The 26,605-nt window shown below is 34.4% G+C and overlaps 1 protein-coding gene and 1 pseudogene across 1 annotated transcript in view; both read left to right on the top strand.

Moving 5' to 3' along the window:
- Positions 1–26,605, top strand: part of alpha-Catr (alpha-catenin related) — a 344,431-nt gene that overhangs the window by 6,870 nt on the left and 310,956 nt on the right. Inside the window, exon 2 of the mRNA XM_089650787.1 lies at positions 13,073–13,280. Coding sequence (XP_089506913.1) covers positions 13,073–13,280 — 208 coding nt within the window. The remainder of the gene's footprint in view (positions 1–13,072; positions 13,281–26,605) is intronic.
- The window catches only part of LOC149425515 (uncharacterized), a 62,298-nt pseudogene continuing 59,536 nt past the window's right edge, over positions 23,844–26,605 (top strand).

Genomic DNA, 26,605 nt, shown 5'->3' with positions numbered 1-26,605 from the left:
TAAGATATACAATTCCGTAGTACATTATTTTGATGTATCTCGTAAATTTTAGCCAGCGTTATCAATGAAAGCTCCCGAAAATAATTGTTTGTGACTTGATTACAAACATCGACTTTTCTCCACTTTCTTTAATTATAATATGCATGTATTATATATTTAAACCTTCCGGAATAAATTTTCTAAATCATAGTGAGAACTCTATCAAAATCGGTTACGTAGTTTAGAGGAACTAAGCGCACAAACAGACAGACGCGGATAGCGACTTTTTAAATTAATTAACTATTTAGAGATGAGTTTACAATGAACTTAAAGAAATTAGTCGTATTAATTTTTCACGCAGACTTTACCTACCTAATATGAACAATTCATAATCAGAATTAAAACCAAGTAAATAACATTGATAACCTTCAAACAGGTCCCAGCCAGTGGTCTTAAGAGGAAGCTACAAGCCAAAATGTGTATATTCTTGGTATGCCTTATATAGTAGGTAATAAACATTAAAATCGCTTGACAAACGGAGTCTGCAAACGTTCGATTTTAAGCACAAAAGTGTTATTTATTTATTTTATAAATAATTTTATAAGAAAGCAAAAAAGTTGATTAAGTGAAACTGTCACAGATAATTTTAGCTATAATACTGTATTTTTTAAAGTTGTTTCCTTTACGCGTTCATACGTTTCTATTGAAAAAAAATTTTTTTTAGTAGTTTGACTTTATATTTTTTATTGAGTAATTTATTTATCTAAAGCATATTTTTTTTGTATTCATAATGTACACCAATTCGTTATAAAGCTTAATCTGAATAGTGATTTGGCATTAAGCTACGCCTTAAAACCTTTTATCTAATCTCATATAATACAAAAGAAAAAATCTTGATTCAATCCTAGAAAATATTTGTATTCAATTGAAATAAACGTTCACAAATAAACAAAGAAAAAACTCATACAGGTGAATTCACTCGTATTTAGTAATTTCCCGAAATAAACTTATAATTGGCTTCCATTTCTAGTTTTGCAAATATGTAACTCAGTAATAAATTATCAAAGTTTTCACAGGAGATCCATGAATGTTTTTAATTGCCAATTATCGTTCATATTATAAAGCTTTGTAAGTACTCGTAGTACGGCGTAAGTATGCATGACGTATTTTAAACGTAACTAGCCGATGGAGTTGCTCGACTTTTATCAACCTCTTATAAATATAATATGCATGTATTATATATATAAATCTTCCTAAATATAATTCTCTAAATAAAAAAATCCGTTTAGTAGTTTAGAAGAACTAACGCACAAACAGACAGACGCGTCTGAAAACCAGTAAAAAGAAGCTAATAATATAATCAACCAGTAGAAAGATAATAGAATCAACCAGTCAAAAGAAGTTAATATTAGAATAAACCAGTAGAAATAAGCTAATAATAGAATCAACCAGTCAAAAGAAGGTAATAATAGAATCAACCAGTAGAAAGAAGCTAATAATAGAATCAACCAGTCAAAAGAAGGTAATTATAGAATCAACCAGTAGAAATAAGCTAATAATAGAATAACCAGTCAAAAGAAGGTAATAATAGAATCAACCAGTAGAAATAAACTAATAATTGAATTAACCAGTAAATAAAAACTAATAATAGAATCAACCAGTAAAAAGAAGCTAATAATAGAATCAATCAGTAAAAACCATTTTTTTTATATAGTATATATATATATTTATTAATATATGGAGTTAAAAAATAGGTTTTTGTTTTACTGAGGATTAAACCTTCCTCCCTAGGGACTGGAGGGAACCGCGCTAACAATCGCGCCAAATCGCGATTGGGTGGGACCGACATTTATTTCGTAATGTTAACTGCCGTAATGTCATCGAATTTTAGAGAAATGCGTGTATATCCGCACGTGCATGTGTGATTGCCACTAAACGTTGATATAATGCTTTGTCATCGACAACGAGTCTATGTGCTGAGTTTCAGCTCGATCGGATGTAGGGAATGGGTTAATTTCCACTTCCAAATAAAAGACAAATTTTTTCAATCTCCGATAATTTTTGTAAAAGCGAGAATACCCAAAGTTCAGAGTCTGTGGTATTGATGTTAGGTAAGCAGCATTTAACAAAGTGCGGTCAGTTCTTCACTGCCAGAGTTTTCTCCTCATAAGGCCGTAAAACCTGTGATTCTTGACCCCCGCATTTCTGAGGTAATGTGCAGAGCGAAGAGCAGTCTCTCACAGCCACTCACGCCCGTATCTAACAAAGCTCTCAGTGATTTATCAACAGGATGCCTGCCGCAACTTTGTAACATCCCCCCATCGAGAAAAAGGGGGATAGAATGTGACATTAAATTGTGATTAAAACTGGAGGTCCAGAATAACTTAAGGGTTGTAAATCGACAAAGTAAGCCAACTGTGCGAGGAATTTCACCCCTTGGCGTGAGGAGACGTAGTGCTTTAATAACATTACACTCTCTGACGTCAGAAAACGGGTTTCTGAGAGGTTTTAATGGTAGGCCATCTCAAATTATTTAAGTTAAGATTTTATATGGTCACGAGGTAACTTTCACATCGCAATATTATAACCAATATCACCATCATCAACTCTTGTATGCAAATTCTACGATAATTTAACTACAAAGTAACAAGAAAATTATTTATTGTACCTTACTAACTATACAATTGTAAATATTCTCCAAAATGCCCTGGAAAGAATCTCAGACTTGTGATGTCCCGAAAGAAACCATTCATCTGTTCTGAATGCAATTACTAATGTTATCCAAATTGACCCTGGTAATAAATTACATCTTTGCGATTCTTTCAAGGATAAAGAAACCATCCTGTCACTTCGAATGCAATCAACAATGTTCTAAAAATTTGTTTTGACAGCATCGCCATTCCATTGTAAGAATATTATGTACTAAATACACAATTTGGCTGTCCTGAAACGGGAATACTTCCCAGTTGGACAGACAAAAGGTTAATTTTGTTTTGTATTGTTTGTATATATATATATATAAATAAATAATTAAATTATATTTATTATATTGCTGCGTTTTTTAAAATTTCGACTTGTAAATGAATATCTTGTACCAATGCACGCTTTTTACCTTTAGTCGTGTTTTACGAAGTGGCAGTATATTTCGCGCGAAAAGTATCAAACTTTGTTTTAAATTAATTATCTGTATCATTTGTTTAATGAGCAAACCGTGTTCAGCAGTTGGAGTGACTCTTGTTACTGGTGGGATAACTTCTGTAAAATTACTTTTCACACGAGACTCATTTAAAAACGTGAATTTGTAATTAACGTACTACGTAGGTACCTACCTACGCCAAAAAATCGATGTTGAACACTTTCTCCCACTAAAACACCCCCATCAAGAAGAGATAAATTCGTACAATAGTTTTCATTTGTTTGTTTAACATTTTAATTTGTTTTTTAAGTACATTTGTATCAACTACACCAGCATTAATAGAACTTGCCTTTTAAAGGCAGCTTCACCTTTAGCTAAATATGTCGATATCCGAATTGATTCTGTTCAACAGCAAGACTGCTCTCCCCACCGGCATGACCATTGGCAAGTTGGTTCTGCAGGCCGGGAGATAAAACAGTCTATGCTGTCGGTGACTGAGATAACCATCAGGAACATAGAGACTAATACTCTCCATGATAGTCGGATTTTCAAACCATCCACGAATCAGTTTGAAGAAGTGTGATACAATATGCAGATCTCTTCTTACCCGTAGATGGTTCATACCGAGCATGCCCAAGAGAAAGTCAGTAGGATAGTGCAACGGGTAGAAGCCGTACTGCCTCAGGTACAGGTATCTCAGAAATAGAATAAAATACTAGCTGAACTCCCGGAATTGCCCGAGCTTTACACAGATTTATCGAAATCAACTATAGACAGTGATTTTTATCTTATTGTCAAGTATTAAAAATGTCATCATGAAGTATCATTATTATGCTACGAGTATAAGCGGTGCGAAACGGGATGTGGTAGTTTGTAACGTAAACAGTTTTCCTCTTGTTTTGAGTAAAAACCAAAGCCACGCCACCCACCATATACACTATACTTTAACAAATTATTATAAGCAATAATTAGTAGCCTGAAATATCCATTCAAATTGAAAATATCTTCCGAGTAAAAATAAATGCCGCCGACCGGAATTGAACCCGCGCCTTCTGTTCAACAATTACTGTTTATTATATTTTTTTCCACCTGTAAATATCCAACTTTATTATATAATAATAAGCATAATTGCTATAATAAGCAGTAATTATTGATTGGAGTAACTAGTACATATTGAATGATTTGGCATGTTGGAAATAAGCCGACGTAGCTCAGAGGTCTCAGAGACCTGACCGGACATCACAAGGCGCGGGTTCTATTCCCGTCGGCGGCATTTGTTTTTACTCGGGAGATATTTTCAATTTGAATGGATAGTTCAAGCGACTAATTATTGCTTATAATAATTTGCTATCCTTTGTTGCTATGCAAAAAAAACTTGTCTTATAAACATTATCATAAAAAAACACTAGTCTTAAAACAAATAGATTGTAAAAAATGTGTTGTATAGTCTGGATTTGAACCCCAACTGTCCGACTAACGGCTATGTAGGTATCATTTAAAAAAAGGAATGACAATTTTTTAATAATATTAATATTTTAATCCTTGACTATAATCTATATTTGTATGTGGTATATCTATTTAATTTAAGATTTAACAATTCTAATTTATTCTTTCGACAGTAAGGTTCATCTGCGAGGTAAAATAGCTTTTCTGACAGTTTTTCAAACAATAAAGATCCCACACAAAGCAAAATAATTTTAGAATTTATCTGTTTTCTTCTCCGTGTTCGCCAATTAGAAACGTCTTCAAATATACGCCAGTAAAACCATGAAATCAGTTAAAAAATACAACAAAAAAATAGAAACTGTCATGTCATTTGAGTACTAATAATATATATCGTAAAAGTGATTGGAAGATAAATGTTACTGCTTTGTGCCTAAACTTTCTTGGATGAATGCCACGAGGTTTTATTCGCATTTCACTTTGTATGTTTATTGTTATGATGACAATGTTTTCCTTTCGCGAAGAAATGCTCGTAAGATAGAAGAATGTAGCCTGTTGCGTGCTTTTCACGGATGTTTGCAGGAAATGTTGACTTATATTGTAGGCATTTGTATTTTCCGCTTTGTGAACCATGTTGCTTCCCAAAGCTACACTTGTTGTATCTTACAATTTTTAGAACAGTAAAGTAGCACTTGTTTTTGGCAATCAACAAATGTGACTTTTACTTACTTATCAAAGTAAATAAGTAAAAGTAACAATTGTATAAAAGTACATTACGTATAACAAATAAATACTTGTTATACATAATGTACTTTCATACAATCCACACAGTTTGGCCTTCTTTGTCGAGTTGAGTACAAAGGGGTGAAGTTAAATGTTAGAATCTAATATATCTAACTTAATAATTGTAATAATGGTGTGCTCTACGTAATTGTTCCATGTTAAGGGTTTCGTCTCCATTATTTACTCACTTCTCCTTACAAACCTTGTCATTAAATTTATTATAGTAGGACCGTCCCGCGGGCCTTGTGGAATTCCTGGGTCTCTTGGCGACATTCACGGATTCATCATGGCCAAGTCATTCGTCCTTTTGCCAGTCTATAGTGTTTAGTAGATTTTTAAACACTCAAGTATTTCATTCTCGAAGAGATTACCTAATTTGTCGGTTTTTTAGCCATGGTGGGACTTTTCTTTCCAACGCATTTTATGGTCGCATCACTACGTTTTCTTTGTCCCAAAGTTTCAACGTATACCTTCTTCTATACGACTATACACGTTCACATTTCATATAGTATTACTGTCGACAATAGAATAGGAAGTCATAGAAATATCCCTGAGATGAACCACCTCGTAACTGCACTAGTTTTCCTTGGACACAAGAGGAACCGTGTAGGTTGCATTTACTATTTTTTGTTCATTTCCTTATCCTATTTATCTTATTATTAATACTAGAGCAGACCCGTTGAAAATCACGGAGTATTAACATTGTAGGATTTGTGACGTTGAAAGCATTTATAAAATAATTCCATCGGGATGCCTTTCAAAAATAAATATTATCAGTTTTATTTAGAGATGTAAAGGCTAAGTAAATGCAGGTAACTCCATTAGTAGAGGGCTGAACGCAGTTGTCGCTAGCAAAAAATGTCGAAAGAAGCGAAGCTAGCAGTCCACATTGGAGTGCTGGTACCTACCCTAATATATGGCAGTGAGGCTTGGAACTGGCAGAGGAAGGATGAAAGTAGACTGAATGCTGTAGAAATGTGATCCCTCAGGCGTATGTGTGTTAAAACCGTATATGATCGTGTGAGAAATGTGAAGATCCGCAAAAAATGCAGTAAGCGTAATGAGTAAGATTAAGAAAGAGACGCTTAGATGATTTGCGAATTAGCGAAGAGAGGAGTTTAAGGAGAATATATGACTCAAATATGAATGGTAGCAGAAGTCGGGGATGCCCGAGAAGGATATGGCAAAATCAAGTGAATCCTATGCTTTAGTTGGGCCTTGTCAAGAGCCAGAATAATAGAAGAGTATGTATGCATGTGAATTAAGCAAGAAGTGTGTGCCAAGACCGAGTTGTTTGGCGGTCCGTCCTCTCTGCTTACCTCTGCGGTAAACGGCGTGATGGTTAGTTAGTTATATTTTTTAAATGTTAATTTGGAGAGATAAATTTACTATTTACTATTAATTTAGTTTCGAATGAACACTGTTAGTAAACTTGAAAAATCACGAATAAGTTAAAAATGTAAATAAAAGAAATACACTTCTTACTTATTGAATTATTAATTAAAGCATACAAAAATCTGATAATAGGAAGCTTTATCGGTTGTCTTTATCAGATTCAATTTTGAAAATTTAAAAGCAAATTTGAGTTTGCCAAACGCGTATAATTTCAAGCCAGAATATTCCAAATTTTACGCACCAACAACCGAAATTAGTATATTTGATGAGTATTAATTTACGCTTTCATTGTAAGGTGGTCCATCGGGTACGCCGGATTTAAAATCCGTCCATTTTTAAAATTTAAGTTGGCAACTCTAATGTTTTTCTCAGCTGTAATTATGTATGTGTAGCACTATTACAGTATGTAAACTGTCACTCATTGTATACTCGTATTTATGTAAGTGTAGCACTATTACAGTATGTAAACTGTCACTCATTGTATACTCGTATTTATGTAAGTGAAGTCCTATTACAGTATGTAAATTGTCACTCATTGTATACTCGTAATTATGTAAGTGTAGCACTATTGCAGTATGATTCTTCACTGAAGATGTTCAAATTTAAGTACTCTTGATACTTGATATGTACATATATATGTATAATTGACATGGAGATTTATATATCCATGCTTCCCACCTACGACATACTCGTACATATACATTTCACTTAGAGATGTTTCACGGTTTGTGTATATGTTGTACGATTTCGCATCTTGTTTACAAAGTATTATGTCTCATACATGGGTAGTTATAAAATGTTTTGTTCCCAAAATAGAACCCAGGTCAAAAGAACAATCGGGCTTCCGTAGTTTGTGTGTAAACGGCACAATAAATCCATGAGAATTGTATCCATTGAGCATTATAACATTTAAAATTCAAGAATTTACATTAAATGGGTACATTTAAATGTAAAACTAAGTCTTTTTTAACAAACAAAACTAGTTGTTACGTCTGATTCAGTGTTCTAGCTTCACGCAATACAAGACTTTCATATTTTCATAGGAACGGCTGCGCGGCCTTCTCTGTACAAAACATAAATTTGGGGCTAAAATACCCAACCAAATTAAATAAACATTCTTTAATCATTGGGAGTTGTTTGGTAATGTTTTGATTCCAGCGTAAATCGGTTATTTGTAAAATTTGAATTTACGCCCATTAAAATGTTCAAAAAAATCATATTTTTGTAGTAAATGGAGCAAAATATTTTTTAATAATAATAATCAATAACTCCCAAATTATTGGCAAAGTTGCTTATGCAATCATAGATAGTCGATTTTTTTATAATTTTAAGCACAAACAAATAATGTAGCATTTTGATTTAAAAAAATATTATTCACTTTGTGGCCTCGAATCCAGATTTAAGTTTTGTATAAAAATGAGTATTGCTAGTTTATTAATAATCTCTTCAAATTATTGGTAATCGGGTTAAAAACAAGATTGCAATTCGTTTCCTGTTAAAATTTTAGTAAGTTCCAAATATATTGTAAAACGTTTTCTTGCACCTGTGTTTGTCTTGATAATATGTAAATATATATATTTTTTACCACACACGAGTCCCAACTGCTCCCAACCATCTGGAGCCAGTGAGACTATGGCATCCCCAACTGGGGTATGTTGTGAGGCTGAAGGGTAGTGGGGAGGGGAAGGAGATGGGAGAGAAGAAGGTTGGGAAGTACCAGTCTATTCAGATTCCCCAAACACGGCTGAAGCCATTTCAAGCAACGTTACAATTCTGAATGGTGGTCACCAGGGCGATACTGTTAGTATCTTCCACTCTGGAATATGCCGCAAGTATACTAAATATTATTTTAAATTAATAAATTGTGAAAAAATATTTACTTGCGCACGCCGGGATTCGAATCCGCGACCTTCGGCCTGCAAATCTACAGCCTTACCGCCTGACCACGGGGCTTTCGACCTATAATGACGAAATGCGAAAATGATATTTATGAACACGTATTCCGACATCGTGATAATACATTGATATTTTACTAAAACTTTATCAGGAAACCTATAAATTCCATTATCCGAGGTGGATATTTGCAATTGCGAACTTACCAAATACAACAGGTCAATAAAAGAATATTTCTCTGATGGTTTGTGAATAATTCCTGTAAATCGTAAATCCTGTAATCCTCCAATCTATAATGTGAAGAGATTCTTAATAAATTACTAATGTTTATTTTTCTCCGTATGGATGGTCACATTACCATATAATCTGTACAATCATTTGAAGACATATTTTGATAATTTACACAACAGACTCGCATCCGAACTTTACGAAAATATTTCACAAGTGGAATATCTGATGTCCGTTAAAATGCCAATCAACATTACGGACGCCATTGTAAATTCTAGAATATTTTACACCGAGGTATTAAGCGAAGAATGATAATGCCGCCCATTAAAAGGACAGGGCTTCAACCTCCCTTAACGAGATATTATTAACGATTTTATTTTGTTAATTAACTTTTTTTTCAATTTGAACCGAAATGAGCGCAAATATATTATTTAACGTCCCGAGTCTCAAAACAACTGTTACAAAACGAAAAATTTCAACAGTTAAAATGAATTGTTTGCATAATTAATACAAATGAAATTTCGTTTTATTTTTGCTTTTTTTGTAATGTTTTATTTGGACATGTTTTAATTAAAGCAAATTTATGTTCGTCTTCGTAATTTGTAACAATGATATAATTTTACCCGTGTTTATTCGTGTAACATAAATTTCATCCTGTTTCTTTCAGGGGGTATTCACCATTAAAAATAAGTAATATGACATTAAATAGAAAAAATGCCATTAAGGTTCCCAATGAGTAACTGGGGAATTTTAATGGCCCTCTCAGAGAATTCTAAACTGTTTTTACGCCTCGGTCCAGCATCAAGTTTGATGCAGTACCACATTATCTGTAGGTATCTTTCTTGAACTCTGCAAATGGAATACTATGTTATTTGCTAAAAGCTATTATGGGCCTGACTGCATACCGTATAGTATATATATATAGTGTATGACGTGCACAAGTAAATTTTATTTACAATCTAAACATTGCTTGAAGTGGCTTTAACTGTGTTTGGTGACCAGATCTGAATAGCCAGGCATTTTCCCACCTTCCTCTTCCCCGCCTTCACCTCCTCACAACTACCTTCAGCCTCATAACTTTCCCCAATAGGGGATGGCATAGTCTCACTGACCCCAGACGGTTAGAAGTAGTTGAGCAGTTGTTGTAACGTTTTTAATATAAATTAATTGAATACGTTTACGGCTGTATAACACTATATAACATACAAGTTAAAATTCCCGTCGTATATAATACACTTCAACTTACAAAACAAGCACAATCGTTCAATAAATGTTCCACCCCATTGGAATGTAACACTTTATAACATACATGTTAAAACTCCCATCTTATTAATACACTTCAACTTACAAAACAAGCACAATCGTTCAATAAATGTTCCACCCCATTGGAATGTAACACTATACAACATACATGTTAAAACTCCCATCTTATATAATACACTTCAACTTACAAAACAAACACAATCGTTCAATAAATGTTCCACCCCATTGGAATGTAACACTATATAACATACATGTTAAAACTCCCATCTTATATAATACGCTTCAACTTACAAAACAAGCACAATAGTTCAATAAATGTTCCACCCCATTGGAATGTAACACTAAATAACATACATTTTAAAACTCCAATCTTAAATAGTACACTTCAACTTACAAAACAAGCACAATCGTTCAATAAATGTTCCACCCCATTGGAATGTAACACTATATAACATACATGTTAAAATTCCCGTGGTATATAATACACTTACAAAAACAAGCAAAACAAGCACAATCGTACTAACTTACAAAACAAGCACAATCGTTCAATAAATGTTTCACCCCGTTGAATTTAACACTATATAACAAGTTAAAAAACTCCGATCGTATATAATACACTTCAACTTACACAACTAGGACAACAATTCATTAAAATTTCATGAAATGCATTCAATCACATTCAGTAAAAACAAACAGATGAGCACGGCAAAGTTCCTAACTGAAATGGCCAAGTTTTTTTTCTGGCGCCGGCACCGTGCCTTACCGTTGCGCGTTGTGCAAACTCAAGCGCCAGTTCTTTCAGGGACTTTATTTCCCATTTAGTTCCTTCAATTCAACCTACACAGCGATTTCCAAGCGGTGTATTGAAAATGCAGAGCGGAATTCGAACTCTCTGCGCTGGTCATTTTTTTATTAGTTTCTTGCCTTTTGAAATAACTTTGAATCGCTAGCGATGTCATTATTCTATAGTTGGACTTATTCTTGTATTCGTGGTACAGGACTTGAGATGAACAGATGGTATTTTGTATTTAGAAGTGAGCTAATTAAACTATTCGGGCATTGATTTTGCTTACAAATAGTAAGATTTTATTTTAAGATTAAAATGTTGAAGCAACAATCATTTTCGTATAACAGGTAGGAATTCAAAAAATCCTAGATCAAGATTTTTTCAGTTACTCGAAATACAGCCGTTAACATAACGTATTCAATTCATTTTGTTTTATATTAAAAACGTTACAACAACTGCTTCTAACCGTCTGGGGCAAGTGAGAATATGCCATCCCCTATTGGGGAAAGTTATGAGGCTGAAGGTAGTTGTGAGGAGGTGAAGGTGGGGAAGAGGAAGGTGGGAAAATGCCTGGCTATTCAGATCTGGTCACCAAACACAGTTAAAGGCACTTCAAGCAATGTTTAGATTGTAAGTAAAATTTACTTGTGCACGTCAGAATTTGAACCCGCGATCTTCGGATTGCTTGCCTTCGACCACGGAGGCCTATTCTCTTTATCTTTTCTCTGCCAGTTCCAATCCTTACTGCCTTTACTTCGTGGTTAGTATTAAAACTCCATTATGGTCCGTTAATCTCGCTTCCCTTGTCAATTTGACAGCTATTCAATGATTATGAATCGTTAATATAATTTGCACCTTTAGAAAAAAAAACAGAAGATTGTTATATATTTTAGACTGAGCGTAGCGAAACCCAGTTTTAACACGACCATTTGGCATTACATCAGTCTGTAAATTTATTTTGTACGTTCCGGTTCCGGTTCAAGATGGTAGACTTGGTGGATACTACCATTTTATCCCGCCAGAGTTCGCATGATCGAACAACGAGCTGACAAAACGGAATAATCTATGTTATAGTTAGCGGCCTTGAAAAAGAATCGTCATTGAGATGGTGACCTTTCTATGAACAAATAATTGTATATTTCTTTTTTTTTATATAAAAAAAAAATGTTACGTAAAATATGTGTTATTTATAATTAAGTACCAATACATAAATCTTATGATTTCAGAATAAATTTTGGTTTTATACTTAATAAGAAAAAAATAGAAACACTTCTTTTGGACGCAACATATTTTATTCACAGAACTACTAAAAAGTGTAGTTAATTTGGTCTAAACATTTTTAATGTGAATTTAGTGGTGTGGTGACCAAATAAAGGTGTGATAATCTAAATAGCTATGCACTAAAATTAAAATGAATCAATGACAATTTATATTGACCATCTCGGGACGCTTTATGCCCCTATTTTGATGTTTTCATTTGATACGTTATACCCAAAGATAATAGAATAAAAGGTTATACCAGTAAACATTCCGTTCAAAAATCTGGTAAAAACAGTAACTCTGATTTAAATTTATGGTCATGTTAGTATCGTGGGTAATGATTAGGAGGATTCCTTGGCAAAACAAGGAGCATTCAATCCTATTGTTACCATCGTAAACCACATTACCCTTTCTGACATTTTTTCCATCCTCAAAGATAGATCCCGCAATATTTGGTCAGAGTATTGGCGCATTGCCAGGCAATCCAAGGGAGCCTGCTATGCCTCCATACAAAAGACTATCCCATCAAAAATGTGGTTTCAACAAGTCCCCCATTTCTCCAAAAAATAAATTTCCTCACTTCTTCGAATGAGGATTGGACATTGATTCGTTCCTTCTCACCTTTTTAAAATTCACATGCTTGACTCCTCAGATTGTACATTCTGTGGTCTAGAAGTGGGTACTTTAGATCACATATTTTTTGGTTGTCCTTCTCTAAACAAATACCCTCTCTTATATCAAGCCTTATCTAAAATTTCCTCCCCTCCACTAAACATCTCGTCTCTTCGAAGTCGGAACTCCCTCCCGTCCATCTTTCCATTAATTGAAATGCTGGCCTAGAAACAGCCAGAAACATTTGAGAAAAAAAGTTATAACACTGAATTTGGTCTTGTTGACATTTGCAGATTTCCACGCTGGTGTCGCACCGCAGCGAGCGCGGTGGCGGGGGCGGGGGCGGGGGCGGCGCGAATGGCGGGCGCGCCGTGGCCCGCGTGGGGCAGGCGGTCAACCTCGCCGTGGAGCGCTTCGTCACCGTGGGCGAGACCATCGCTGACGACAACCTGGACATTAAGCAGGACATGTACGATGCGTGCAAGGAGGCCAGAGCAGCGGGTGAGTCAACAACTTACATTATTTACCATCGTCAGTTTATGTCAATACGCTACATCTAAATGAAGTTTGGACAATTTCTATATGACAATTAAATAAAATTAGGTGTTCAAGCCAGGCTGTAACTAAGTAAACACTATAATATATATAGGTACCTACATAAGTTCTTGAGAAAAGGATCGCTAACGAAGATATCTTGTCCAAGTTCCGTCGCCCTCTGTTGAACTCGATCGCTTCGTCAGCGATCTTGGGAAAATCTTCCATTTCGCTAAAGCTCCTTATAAATATAGCAATACTGGATATGCGCCGATACTCGTTTATTGACCTCCTAATGCTGCGTATAAACAGGGGAAAAAAATGCGCGTGCCGAACCATGAATTATGAGAAAGGAACAAAGTAAACGGTGAGAAACGCCTCTTGCGGTTCCTTCGTCCCTTTCCCATAATTCGTGGTTCAGCTCGCGCATTTTTTCTCCTGTTTATACGCAGCCTAACTCGCAAGTGACGATGTTCCATGAAGATAGAAAGAAATTCACCGCACGCAGTATCTATCAATTGAATAATTACATAACACGGAGCCGAAATTCAATTTCGGTTTCGGCTGAAAATATAATTTCGATGGGTTTGTAAATAGCTCAGGGGGACTAGCACGGACGATCTAAAAAGCCCCATGTCAATGTGATATTTTGATATGTCAGCTAGCGGTATTTGCGAACACGGTCAGAATATGATTTCGAAAGTCGGTTGACAAAAGCCGCTACTTTTAGCGCGGCCTTAAGGTGTCGGATAAACTGTCAATATGCACGACTTTTTTGATAATGTCGTTTGTTATGCAAAAAAATCGGCTTATTTGAATGGGGATGAACTAACTAAGCTCTTAGAACTGAAAGAAATCGTATACAAGATCCATAGACTTAATTAATTCACCTAAGACGCGATCAATTAATTCAGGTTCGAGAAAAAAAAGTTCTTAGTTCTGATTAATGACCTCATGAACTAATTAATTCCCTATTTTATAAGTTTGTACAGCGCCCTTGGGGTGTTTTTGCACAAAAACGGCGCTATACAAGTCATCCAAGTTTTATTATTATTATTTTTAGTGTCAAAAAGTACATGCGAACTGCCAATGTATGTTTAAGTCAGTATTGCAATTCGACATTGTCAATTTATTGGTATTTTTAACTTTTACGTAGCCGTCTGATGTTTAGTAACGTCAATTCATAGAGAGATGCACCAGTGTTGCCAGTGTACATCGAATCTGATTTATTGCGTTACCGACATTGGTATATGGAATCGGTATAAAATCGTAGGTAGTTACGCCTATCGATCCGATATTATAATGTTATGAATTTCACAGTGCTTGTCCCACTGGAGGCAGAGTGTTTAAATAATATATTTGCTTTTACCTTCTTACTCTCAGCGTGTGATGTATGATCATAATATATTGGGTGTTTTAATTGTCAAGTTAGGTCACCCCACTGTCCAAAACGATGTATATTTTTTTATTAAACTTTTCTATTGCCGCGGAATCTTTTATCTGATGAGTTTTTTTTTTCAATTTGCGAGATAGCCATTTGCACGCTACTCTACGTGCAAACATGCTTGGTAATACATATAGCAGAGCATGTTCTCAGCCATAAACGTGTCCTGCATGCATGGCAGGAAGCTAATACAAAATATTTTTTTTTTAGTCTTTCCTTGCAATATACGAAAAACTTTTATGAAATTGTAATTTTTTTCGCGCAAAAACAAAACATAAACGGAAGAAATATATTTACTCTACGAGAAAACACAAAAAATGTCAATTCGACACAATTATTTAAAACCCCTAAACCAGATAACACTCTTCCATCACTGTAAAGACATTTTAAAAAACTACTCAACATTTCAACTCTTCAAAGTTTCATTTCTATTTGGCTCCAATCTTCCATATAATTTTGAAATTTGCCAATTTAATCAAAATTAATACATAATTACACCTTCCCTCTCTTTATAATTTGAAATGATGGCTTAGAACACCTTGGAAGGGTGAAAACAAGAAACATTTGAATTAAAATAACATTAAATCGAGGCAAGTGCGGTGAGCTAATAGAAAATCCACGGTGGGTTCGATGACATTCCAGGGGTTAACATGCACGCCACAAACCGTAATGATATCAGAACTTGTCAAATAACGAAAACTTACATCATTCCTTTGGGAATAGGAACGCAGCTACTACGTTACTAGTATCACTGCACGCGCAGTGTGCACCGCTCTCTACCTATTTGCTATTCTCAGCAGTAAGCAGTGGGTAACTACACCAACTAGTAAACTTCGGAATGGATTTCTTGGGATCTTAACCCGACTGCAGCTCTGGTAGATAATTGGAAATGGGTTAACTCGCGGTTCAGACTGCACAATTGCGATTTTACCAACTCCCTGAAACTATTTTCCATTAAGTAGGTATGTAGTATTCTTTCTTGATTATTATTGTATTGCTTAATTTTTACCTAAAGGTTTACAAATGAATAATTCAAAGGTTTGTTTTTTTTTGCATTATAATTTTGATAAATTGTATTTTTGTGTTCTATAACAACTGAACTATGCTTAAACGTATATAGGAGTGGCTAGCGGATTATATTTTTTTCGTTCATTTATCAAACTAGCTTTGGGATTATTAGGTATTCATTTAATTTCCAACTTCTCTAAAAGATTGAGTTTACGGCCTTTATTTTTTATATTTTTGTGATTTTTTTTGTCTAGAAGATGCTTAGCCAATTGCGACTGTATTTTTAATAATCGGGGGAAACTATGGGATAATTATGAATAACCATTAATTATTTACTCGGAAATCAATAACGGTATAGGTAATGAAAATTATACTTTTAAGTAATATAAATGTATCGTCTGGAAGTGACTTTACCACCGTTTGATAATGCCTTTAGAGGACGAAACAGCTGTTACGCGTTATAATAATTACACAGCAGAACTTTTTTATAAATAAATTGTTGTTTTTTATTGTCAATTGAATAATAATATTATTGAATATAAGAAAGAAAAAAATAAATTCAGCAAATATAATATTTATATTTGTAAATTCTTAAGAGACACCCTAATTCTTCAGCGGTATTAATATTTCAAAGAAAGTCTGTTATTCACTTTTTTTTTTTTTAAATATGAAATATCATAACCTGAAACATTAAATATATCTTGAATGTTATCCGTGTCTTCCAGATGAAGGAGTTTTCCAAAGAAACCAGTCTCCGAATACTCCGTCTCCCATGTTTGTGTGTCTAGTAGTAGTAAGTGTCTTGTTTGCACTCCGAGCTTTTGCACACAAGATACTTGAAACAAAGTGTTCAACGCCGAGTTACTTGGACACGTAACACAATACAACTCTTGACTCAATTCTAATGCCGGATCAGACGAGAGCAGTATTATACTGTTTTGGCCCAGCTCCGGACACACTGTCTTAGTGTGAACAGTAGTTAGGAAAACAGAACAATGAACCAAGACACTGTCCCAGAGATAGATAGGGTAGTGTCTTACCCCCACCACGGCGCCCAGCCGCGTTTTCCGCGTGTAAACGCGCTTTGTCAAAACAGTAAGACAATAGCCAGTCGCTCCGCGCGTACTTATATCGGCTCTCGGATCTAGTAGTTTGGCTTAAAATGTCGCGAAAATGGAACACTACAATACATCTTGGTATATATCCATTTTGACAGCTTTCCTCGTTTGCACTACTGTAGAATTGTTGTATTGTCTCATTGTCCTGTCATGTGTGGTCGAGCACGGAGCAGGGACAGGACACTACTGTATTGTCCTCGTGTGATCCCGGCATAAGTCAATTTCGTCAAACGCGCATTGCAGTCGACGAATTGTGATTGCTTTTCAGTTTTTAATTTTATATATATTGTTTATAATGTTTGCACAAAGATTCAGTGTTCAATCATAATCTGGCTTTTAATATTAAAGTTGAATCTGCTGACAAACTACACAAGTAGTTTAGCGGGTTTAAATGTGAAATAATAAAAAAAAAAAAAAAAAAAAAAGAAAATTATGCTAACAAAATTACCTATTATAGGTACCGTAATTTGGGTTGACTTTTTAATTGGAAGGCGATTTTATCGTTGCGGATATCTGCGTAATCTTCACTGCCACTCGATTCAATTTCGTTTTTCGAGCAACTAGCATGTAATAAAGCTGCGAAAATTAGTGTCAAATTAATTGATTTCTAGTTATTAGATTCCAAAATATTGATGGTTCAATTTCGAAGTATTTTCGGTTGAAGAAAAATGTTAATAAATTTAAAACATTCTACAAATATTTTAATAGTCTATTAAAAATATATTTTAAATTAGGTATGGCAGTTTCTTTCGTTAGATATATTATACAACTACTTGAAAATTTGAACTCGCCTATTTACCTAAGCTTATAAACATGGTAAATCAAAGTTGCACCACTCCGAAAGGTGACTTTCATTATCACGTTATTGTTTTTTGGTGACCGGATAAATCATCACAGTGATAATTCACCACATCTTTAAAAAGTTATATAAAGTCATGGAAAGTGATGAAACAAAAACTTTATTAACTGGTTTAAGTAGGTTAGGTTAAGATAAAAAAAATTCATTGTTTTTAATGACTTTATGTCACTTTTTAAAAGTGTGTTGAATTGTCACTGTGTTGAGTTATCATGAAACCTTTTTTTTACTTCTCAAACACATACACATTTTTTAAAACATGTATTACGAAATAAAATTGCCTCTGTTAATGATTCTATAAAAAAGTTATTTAATTTCAAAGTTGAAAATTGAACAAAGTCATCCCGGTTTACGGTGTGATTGTTGTTGTTATTAAATGTTGAAGTAATTTCAATTTCTCTCGAATGAAATTAATCAATTTTTTAAACGATATTAATAATTTTAGATATCTATTTGGGTTCTAAGAGTCGAAAGGTTGAAACATAAACTGTTGGTCGGTATAGTTTCTGTTAATTGGCATAAGTTTATACCAATAATTGTGCACGGAGAAAAATGACTTATACTAATTTATTAAGAATCTCTTCGAATTATCGGTAATCCGGTTAAAAACGTATTTGCAGGCCATTTCCTGATAAATTTTTAGTAAATTCGTAATAATATCGGAACACGTGTTCACGCACCTGCATTTGTCTTAATAATGCGAAAATATTATGATTTTTATGAACGCGTCTTACGACTTGATATTGGAATTTTACTAAAATTTCATCAGGAATCCTCTCGATTCATTTGTTAAGGGCCTGAAATACCGTTTTAACCAGATTTCAAATAATTTGAAGAGATTCTTATTAAATCAGTAGTATTTTTCCGTTTGTTCGGGCCAATTTTAGGAACCTAATAGCAATAATATTTTTAAAGGGGTATTTCTTTTCATTGGAAAAATTACGTTTCATTCAACGAATTCGTTAGAAATTCTGAGCGAAATCATTCGTCGATAAACGAGGAAAAGGCCAAAAAACTGTTCAATGTGCATGCGATCCAAATGGCCGGACCAAAAACAAAATGCGCTTGTCATTGGTTTTTACCAAAGATATTAGAAGAACGAGATGTGCTATGAGCAGTTCGTGCTGAGTGGAATTGTTTTGCCGAGTGTCGCCGGTTTTGTTCACCAATACTACTGCACACCTTCGCTTGCGCTAAGGTATCCGCACTAATACATAGAACAGATTTCTGTGCGTACACGTCCCGATACCGTTCAAAGTACCCTAATTAGGTAGTACTCCGGCTACGGTCCGGCGGCCAACATAGCATATCTCGTTCTTCTAATATCTTTGGTTTTTACTATCGATTATTTCAAATCGCGTTCAAATCACAAGATAGGATCGAATCAATGTTTAAGACCCAGCAATCCGAATTTCTACCGACATAACATAACATAACATTCTTCCCTCGAACACGTTATTTGTTAAAGTAATATCTATTTAGTAGGGTGACCGGATAAATCATCACAATGATAATTCATCACATCTTTAAAAAGTTATATAAAGTCATGGAAAGTGATGAAACAAAACTTCATTAACTGGGGTAAGTAGGTTAGGTTAGGTTAAAAAAAATTTATTCATAGTGTCTAATGAATTTATATCACTTTTTAAAAGTATGTTGAATTGTCACTGTGTTGAGTTATCATGGAACCATTTAGTAGATGCCGAGTTGAAAACGTAATCATATGAAATTCCCTCAGTGGAAAACGATGGCAAGGTATGCTCCGAAAATGATTTAAAAAACACACATGTTTCTGTTATTTAACATGCTATGAAAAAACATAGTATTTCTTGAAATGTACTTAACTCAGATGTCTACTACGAATCTGATAGTATTATTGTCCTAGCGTCTGGACGATGTGGGCCCTCTGATTGGTCAAATTTAAATTGTTTGTTTCGGTTAAATTCCGCTAACTTCAAAATTATGACCCGATTTAATACTAAAATAGGATCCGCAGATTTCTTCAAAAGCATCTTTTCTGCTCAAATAATTTTTAGATAATATCGAAGAAAATATGTTTTAGAAAGTTCACAATGCATTGGATTAATTACATTACAGTAAAAATTATCCACAATTAGGTACGTTTTATATATTTGACGTCTGTCAAGAATCAGACATTCCAGGGTTCCTTAAAAATGTCAATCCCTCCTTTACCGGCCGCTGGAGTAGTTTTGCTATTGGCCGACAGAGCGCATAAGAGCGATATACAAATACGTACAATTTCATTTATTCAAACAACGGTAATTATTTACGTGAAACTACAGTTTTAATACGCATTTACAAATAAAACAAACATTTGATTCAACTTAATGACAATAAACAACAAGTCTTTGCATGTACGATTTTGAAAAATATTGATATTTAATATTATTTACGTAAATAATAATTTCGCACTATTTGACAGAACACCGACATGAAGTTAACAATACGCGGAAGTATAGGCACTGCCAACTCAATAAAATAACATGAAAGACAATCGGAAGATAGAAACGCTTCGTTGATTGTAAAATTAGTCAACAAATCTCAAATCTGACATGTACTTATATGTTTAATAAAACAATCATTTTGCCAGGTATATAATATACATTATATTAAGGTATTATTCGGAATCGCTGGACATAATTCTTCGGATTTACCTTAATTAATATAAAAGGAATCTGAATGCATTTGGGAATTTTTTAATTTTAGCATTTTAATTTTTAATTACGTAAAATTAAAATTCGCTTTCGTTGTATTGGATGACAGCCGGAATAATTTCTATTGATGATATTTTCTTTTTTTGGTATTCCTGATATGAGTGGCTAGAATTTTTACCATTTACTCTATGCAAATACTAGGTAGGTGGTACTATTTTAGCCAAGCTCGAAAAATAAAATAAAGGTATTTTGGTTTCTTTTACAAGTAAGGAAATATTTAAAAAAAGGTTATTATAGGTTAGGATAGGTTAGGTTGGGTTATGCTAGGTTAGGTTAGGTTAGGTTGGATTAGTATAGTTCAAGTTAGTTTATAGGTTAGGTTAGATTAAGTTGGATTATTATAGGTTAGGATTAGTCAGGTTATGTTAGGTTAGGTAACGTTAGTTAGGTTATTACGGGTTAGGTTAGGTTGGGTTATTATAGGTTAGGTTGGATTTGTATAGGTTAGGCTGGATTATTGTAGGTTAGGTTAGGTTATTATAGGTGAGGTTAAATAAAATAATAATGATAATAATAGCGAAATAAATCATTTGTGTTTTTTAAGTAGGCACTATTTTGCCGGAATATTGTATTACATTATAACTTTTTAATTTACGTTTTTCAATTGTCTCTAGCCGTTCATTTCAGGAATACCGACAAAAGAAAATGTTATCAACATAAATTATTCAGGCTGTTATCCCATACAGCGAAAGCGAATTTTCATTTTACGTAATTAAAAATTAAAAAGCTAAAATTAAAAATTTCCCAAATGCTGTTCGATTCCTTTTATAGTAATTAAGGTAAATCAGAAGGTATTATTTAAAAATATTTCGTATTTTTCCGTGTCCAGCGATTCCGAATAATTACCTATATTAATTTACATTTAGCCATTTAGGCAATTATTCGGGAAAGGTAAAGTTTTAGCCGAACAACTGTCATTCTTATATGCCTAAACTCCTTCCTGTTCCGTGATTTAACAATATATACTCACCCTCTCTGTGAATGACCTAATATCTACCTATTAAATATAATTGTTGTTAGTATCACTTAAACTGGGCGAAGCCCAACCAAGTGCCGCCCGAAGGGCCTAGCAGAAAAAAACCCGCGGAGCGGGTTTTTAACTGCTAGTAATGATTACTACGAATCAGTTTACATTGTGAAAACGAAAAAATATGCTTTGGATAAATTGAAATTTTTCCTGTAGTTTCGCTTAAGTAGAATTAAAATAAGATTTTTTATCTTCTTATCTCTAAATATTATAAAATAAATTCGCTATCCGCGTATTTATGTTTGTGTGCTTAGTTCTTCTAAACAACGCTATGGATTTTTATAGGATTTTCACTATCATTTAGAGAATTTCTTTTGGAAGGTTTACATAATACATATATGAAACACGCATATTGTTGAAAATTTATCCGAGTTTCAAACCAATTATAATTTAAAAGAGTTACTGATTTAGAATATAGATGTCGCTAGTTTGCACCTTCTTTAAAGGCAGCGAAACTAGGGTATTAAAGTCAGTGGCGGATCCAGGGGGGGGGTCACGGTGGTCATGACCCCCCCCCTGGGCCCCAGCCCAGGGGGGGTCATGACTACCTTGGTCCTGGGCCCATCCAGGACCTAGGTGGACCACTAATTAAAATTGTTAAACATAATGTTTTTATATATTTTTTGTCACAATATAAATTTTATTTAAGTACTTTCAATATTTAATTAATTTAATATAATACTTTGTTTGACGGCAAACGCATTATTCGGGAACGAAGGCATCGAAAATTCGAATGTTACCGCGTCACCGCGCACCGCCACCGGCGCGCGCTTCGGCCGCCACCTTTCATATTATTATGACACATTTCGTGTAACCGCGTGTGACGCTTGCGCGCGCTTTGTTTCGACTAACGTCTAGCGTCTAGCAAAACCTAACCTCAATCGGAACGACTAAACTTTATTAATAAAGTGTTTACTTTTATTTGTTTACTAAGTTAAAAAAAATAAGTTCCAATATAAGTAATAGTGTTCTTAAAAATTTTTGCTGCAAATTCAATTCATTACAAGAAATGGTAAGTAATCTAATCAGTTTCTTCATTATGCCAGTGTATGTGTGTTTAAACTCAAATGTTATTTGTTAATGTTCTAAGGCTGGGGTTAGACTCGTAAGTTTTTTTCCTGTAAATCGCTCTTGAAGGCGAGTTTGGCCAAATTCCCAATGTAAACGACACCAAAAGTCACTTAACGTAATTTTAGTAAGTTACAGAACTTATTCTTTCGGAAGTTTTTTGACAGGTCTGGACAGGTCTAACGCGCCCGCGCGAATTACCAGCCTTCCTATACTTCCTAAAGCAATTCTTAAGGCGAGACACAACCTCGTTCATCGAGGTTTTGCCCAAGGCTAACATTTTAATTTATTTCGGCGAAATTATAATTGAATTTAAAAAAAATAAAATTATGCCGCACGAGGGATGCAAGTTATTTATATTTTAGATTAATAAAACAATACCTTACAATTAATATATTTTACGTTCAACGATTTTAAAACTTTATAACCCGTGTATAACTATAAAGTTAGCGGACTTAGCGGTAAGTACCAGATTTTATTTTTCTAGATGATGAATTAATAACTTCGGAAGTGGACACATTTTTAATATTTGTAACAAATTCTTCAGAATCAATTAAAATGAAGGCTAAAAGTGTGGATAGATTTTTTTACTAAGATTACGAAAACGTTAATAATTTTTTTTAGAAATGCATAGTATTATTTTTAATGATGGATTTTGAATGATTTACATGAAAATGTTCCGTCTCCGATTATGTTCCCTTAATTTTGTAAAATTCCACACTGATTATTTTTTTATACGGCAACACTTTGATATCCGGCGAATTTTTGAATTTGACGTTTAACGTTCACTAGATTTATTGTTTGTTCTCTGCGAACTTAACCACTTAACCTTTGATTTGACTTATTGCATGAGTAGGTGGTTTGGTATATTTATGCTTTTTGCTCAAGATGGCGGTGTTTTGACAGATGTTATGAACAGAACTCCGTACAATTTCATGCCATTTTTGTGACATTCGTGTGGAAAACGTTCTTTTTTAAATGACTTTCGACTAGTTAATTACCGTTTTTTTGCACATATAAAATTATGTCCCGTCTTTCCGGTTTATAAAAAATGGTCTGATTTTTCGAGTTGAAATTTTAAAAAAATCACCAGGTTTCAAAAATACGATTAAAAAAAATACGGAACGTCTTAGAATATTTGCCTAAACCGGATTTTTTTTTTAAATGTGATGCATGTGGCCTATTATCGGTCCAATCCTTTCTAATCCTAATGTTTCTTTTTTTAACATTTACGTATTTGAAATTTTGAATACGAAGCCGGTTGCCGTCAGCAGATGTCAGGTAGGTAGCTGTCATTCGGATAAAACGAAATTAATTGTCGCCTTTGACGGAACAAAAGCGCATAGATAATTGTTTAATTAAAGCCAAAATCTATTTCAACACTTTATTTGGGCCTTTTTGTCTTTCTTAACAAAATCGAGTAAATTTGACAGTAGCAGGTCGTTGTTGAAAGGAAGCCATCTTACCGCAAATAAATTTACAGATTGATATAAACGGTCGCATGAGCATTTACACAGGCACAGGTCGAACCTCCGAACAACTTCCGTGATCATTAATTACCACAAGTCGGATGCATATGTAAACGCTCCTGTGAGCTGTGAGTGACCTGTCAAAATTCAAAATATTATGTAATCCGTAAATTTTAATTGCGAGTATAACCCCAGTCTTAAAGTACCTCGTGGGTAGATAAGTAGGTACCTACCTACTTACTGAAAGAGTGTGACTTATGTACCTACTTAATTATTTTTTTTGGAAGAGGGAGTTTGAAGAGCCTAAGCTTACTAACCTAACTAACCTAACCTAAAATCTTAGATAAATTCACACAATGAATCGCGGGTTCAAGCCCCGTCCGTACCTGCATGGCTAATATTTACGGAATGAACATTTGTTTTGGCTTGAGTCTGGGTGTTTTACGTAGCGTAGGTACTTATAATTAATATGTATTTACAAAAGTCTGTTGTCTGTTGTGGGGTGTGAAATTTGCATGGTTTTGCTTGCAGGGTGACTCCAAGGGAAAAGGAGATGGTGGTGGTGGGTTAAAACGTAATATAGGTGGCAGTTCATTTAAAAAAATAGATTCATTTTTCACAAAGAAACCAAGGCTTGAGATTGCTCACTCGAAAAATTTACCTACAACAACTACAGAGGATAATAATTGTACTGCCGATGCTTCTGCTTCTTGCTTTGCTTCTACAGCTATAACATTGCCTACATTAACCTTAGACGATGAAAAAACATGCTCTCCTGTTATTAACGATATTCAGCCTATATTATGTACGTCGACTTCTGATTCTGATCAGATAAAGACTTCACTTTCTCAATCAGAGTTTGCTTCAGATATTGCATGTTATATAGGGAAAAATATAGATGATTCATCTACTAAAGCTATGTTGCTTGAAAAGCATTGGCAGCCTCCCCCTAATTACACTTTCCCGCACTGTGTTGTTAATAAAAAAGGAAAACAAACAAAAAAATATGCGAATAAGTCTCACCTTGAAAAGTTTCACTGGCTTGTTTTGTCGCATAAAGACCAGGGACTTTACTGCAAGTACTGTGCTTTGTTTGCCGTAGCTCCTGGAGGTGGTGTACAGAAAAAAACACCCTTATATCGACTCGTAAAAGAACCGTTAAAAGCTTTTGATAATTTGCTTGGTGAAAATGGTGTTCTGCTAACACACCAGCGAAAAAAATACCACGAATCAGCTGTCGAAGCAGGGAAGAACTTTTTGTTGACTTTTCACAAGCCAGAAATTAATATAATGAACCAAGTAAATAGTCAAAGACTGACACAAATAAATGAAAATAGAGATCGTTTGCGACCAATCGTAAAAACTATTATATTTTGTGGCCATCAAAATATACCGTTACGTGGCCATCGCGACGATGGTAAATTGTTGAGCCATGACAGCGTGGTAGCTGATGAAGGGAATTTTAGAGCCCTTTTAAAATTTCGTATAGATTCTGGCGATACTGCATTGCAGCAGCATTTAGAATCTTCAAAATCCAACGCCACGTACATCAGCAAGACTGTACAAAATGAGTTGATAGATATTTGTGCAGAAATCATTCAGGAGAACATTTTACAGAATGTGCGGGAAGCATTTTTTTTTCAATTTTGTTCGATGAAACAACAGATATATCACATATCTCACAGCTGAGCCTATCATTTCGATATTTTCATAATGGTATTATAAAGGAACATTTTGTGACTTTCTGTGATACTTACGATGCTCTTAGACGTGAAGAAAACAATTCAGGTGATATAGAGCCTCGATTGACAGGTGTAGCATTGGCGAAAATTGTTGAAAATCTGTGTACTAAATTTAATTTAGATTTAACTAGGTGTGTGGGTATTGGAACTGACAGCTGCTCGGTTATGGCATCAGATACGAAAGGTGCAGTGCAAGAATTGAAGAAAATAGCCATTCACGCCAAACGTTGCCCATGCAACAACCATGTACTTAATAACTCGTTGGCTAGATCATCCCAAGTAGTTTCTTGTCGCAATACTTCTGGCACAATGAGAAAAGTTGTAGCTTTTGCCAATGCATCCGCTAAGACTCTTTTACGTTTTAAGCAATCATTTCTTTTATATATGATGGCGAATAACTACAACGAGGAAAAGGAAATTCAAAAAGTTGCAAGATTCCTACACACAATACTATGTTGAAGACACACCTGACACCATGTTATATTGTGGTGAAATAAGAACACGATTAATAATTGTAATCTGTACTGTATTGGCTGACAATTGACATTACACGAGCCTACGCCGCCCGGGCTTGCGGAGCAAAAGACAATCTTAATGATATACCTAATGTTACCATATCCAACAATACCTACTTTTTACTTGTATATATTATTATCAAAATTAAATTATAACTTCTTGTAACTGTAACTGACCGGACCTAAGTCCTCCATCACAACACAAGCAAGCATTTTCGGCTTTCTGTGGTGGTGGTAGGAGTTATTATTGGGTTATTCGTAACCCGGGAATGTTTGTCTTTCTTTAAAAAAAAAAAAAAAACTTGACCAC

Source organism: Hesperophylax consimilis, chromosome 3, assembly GCF_061612785.1.
Source record: "Hesperophylax consimilis isolate HC1 chromosome 3, BYU_Hcon_1.0, whole genome shotgun sequence".
Lineage (NCBI taxonomy): Eukaryota > Metazoa > Arthropoda > Insecta > Trichoptera > Limnephilidae > Hesperophylax > Hesperophylax consimilis.
Note: the sequence above shows the minus strand (reverse complement) of the source record. Positions and strands in the feature narration are given on the sequence as shown.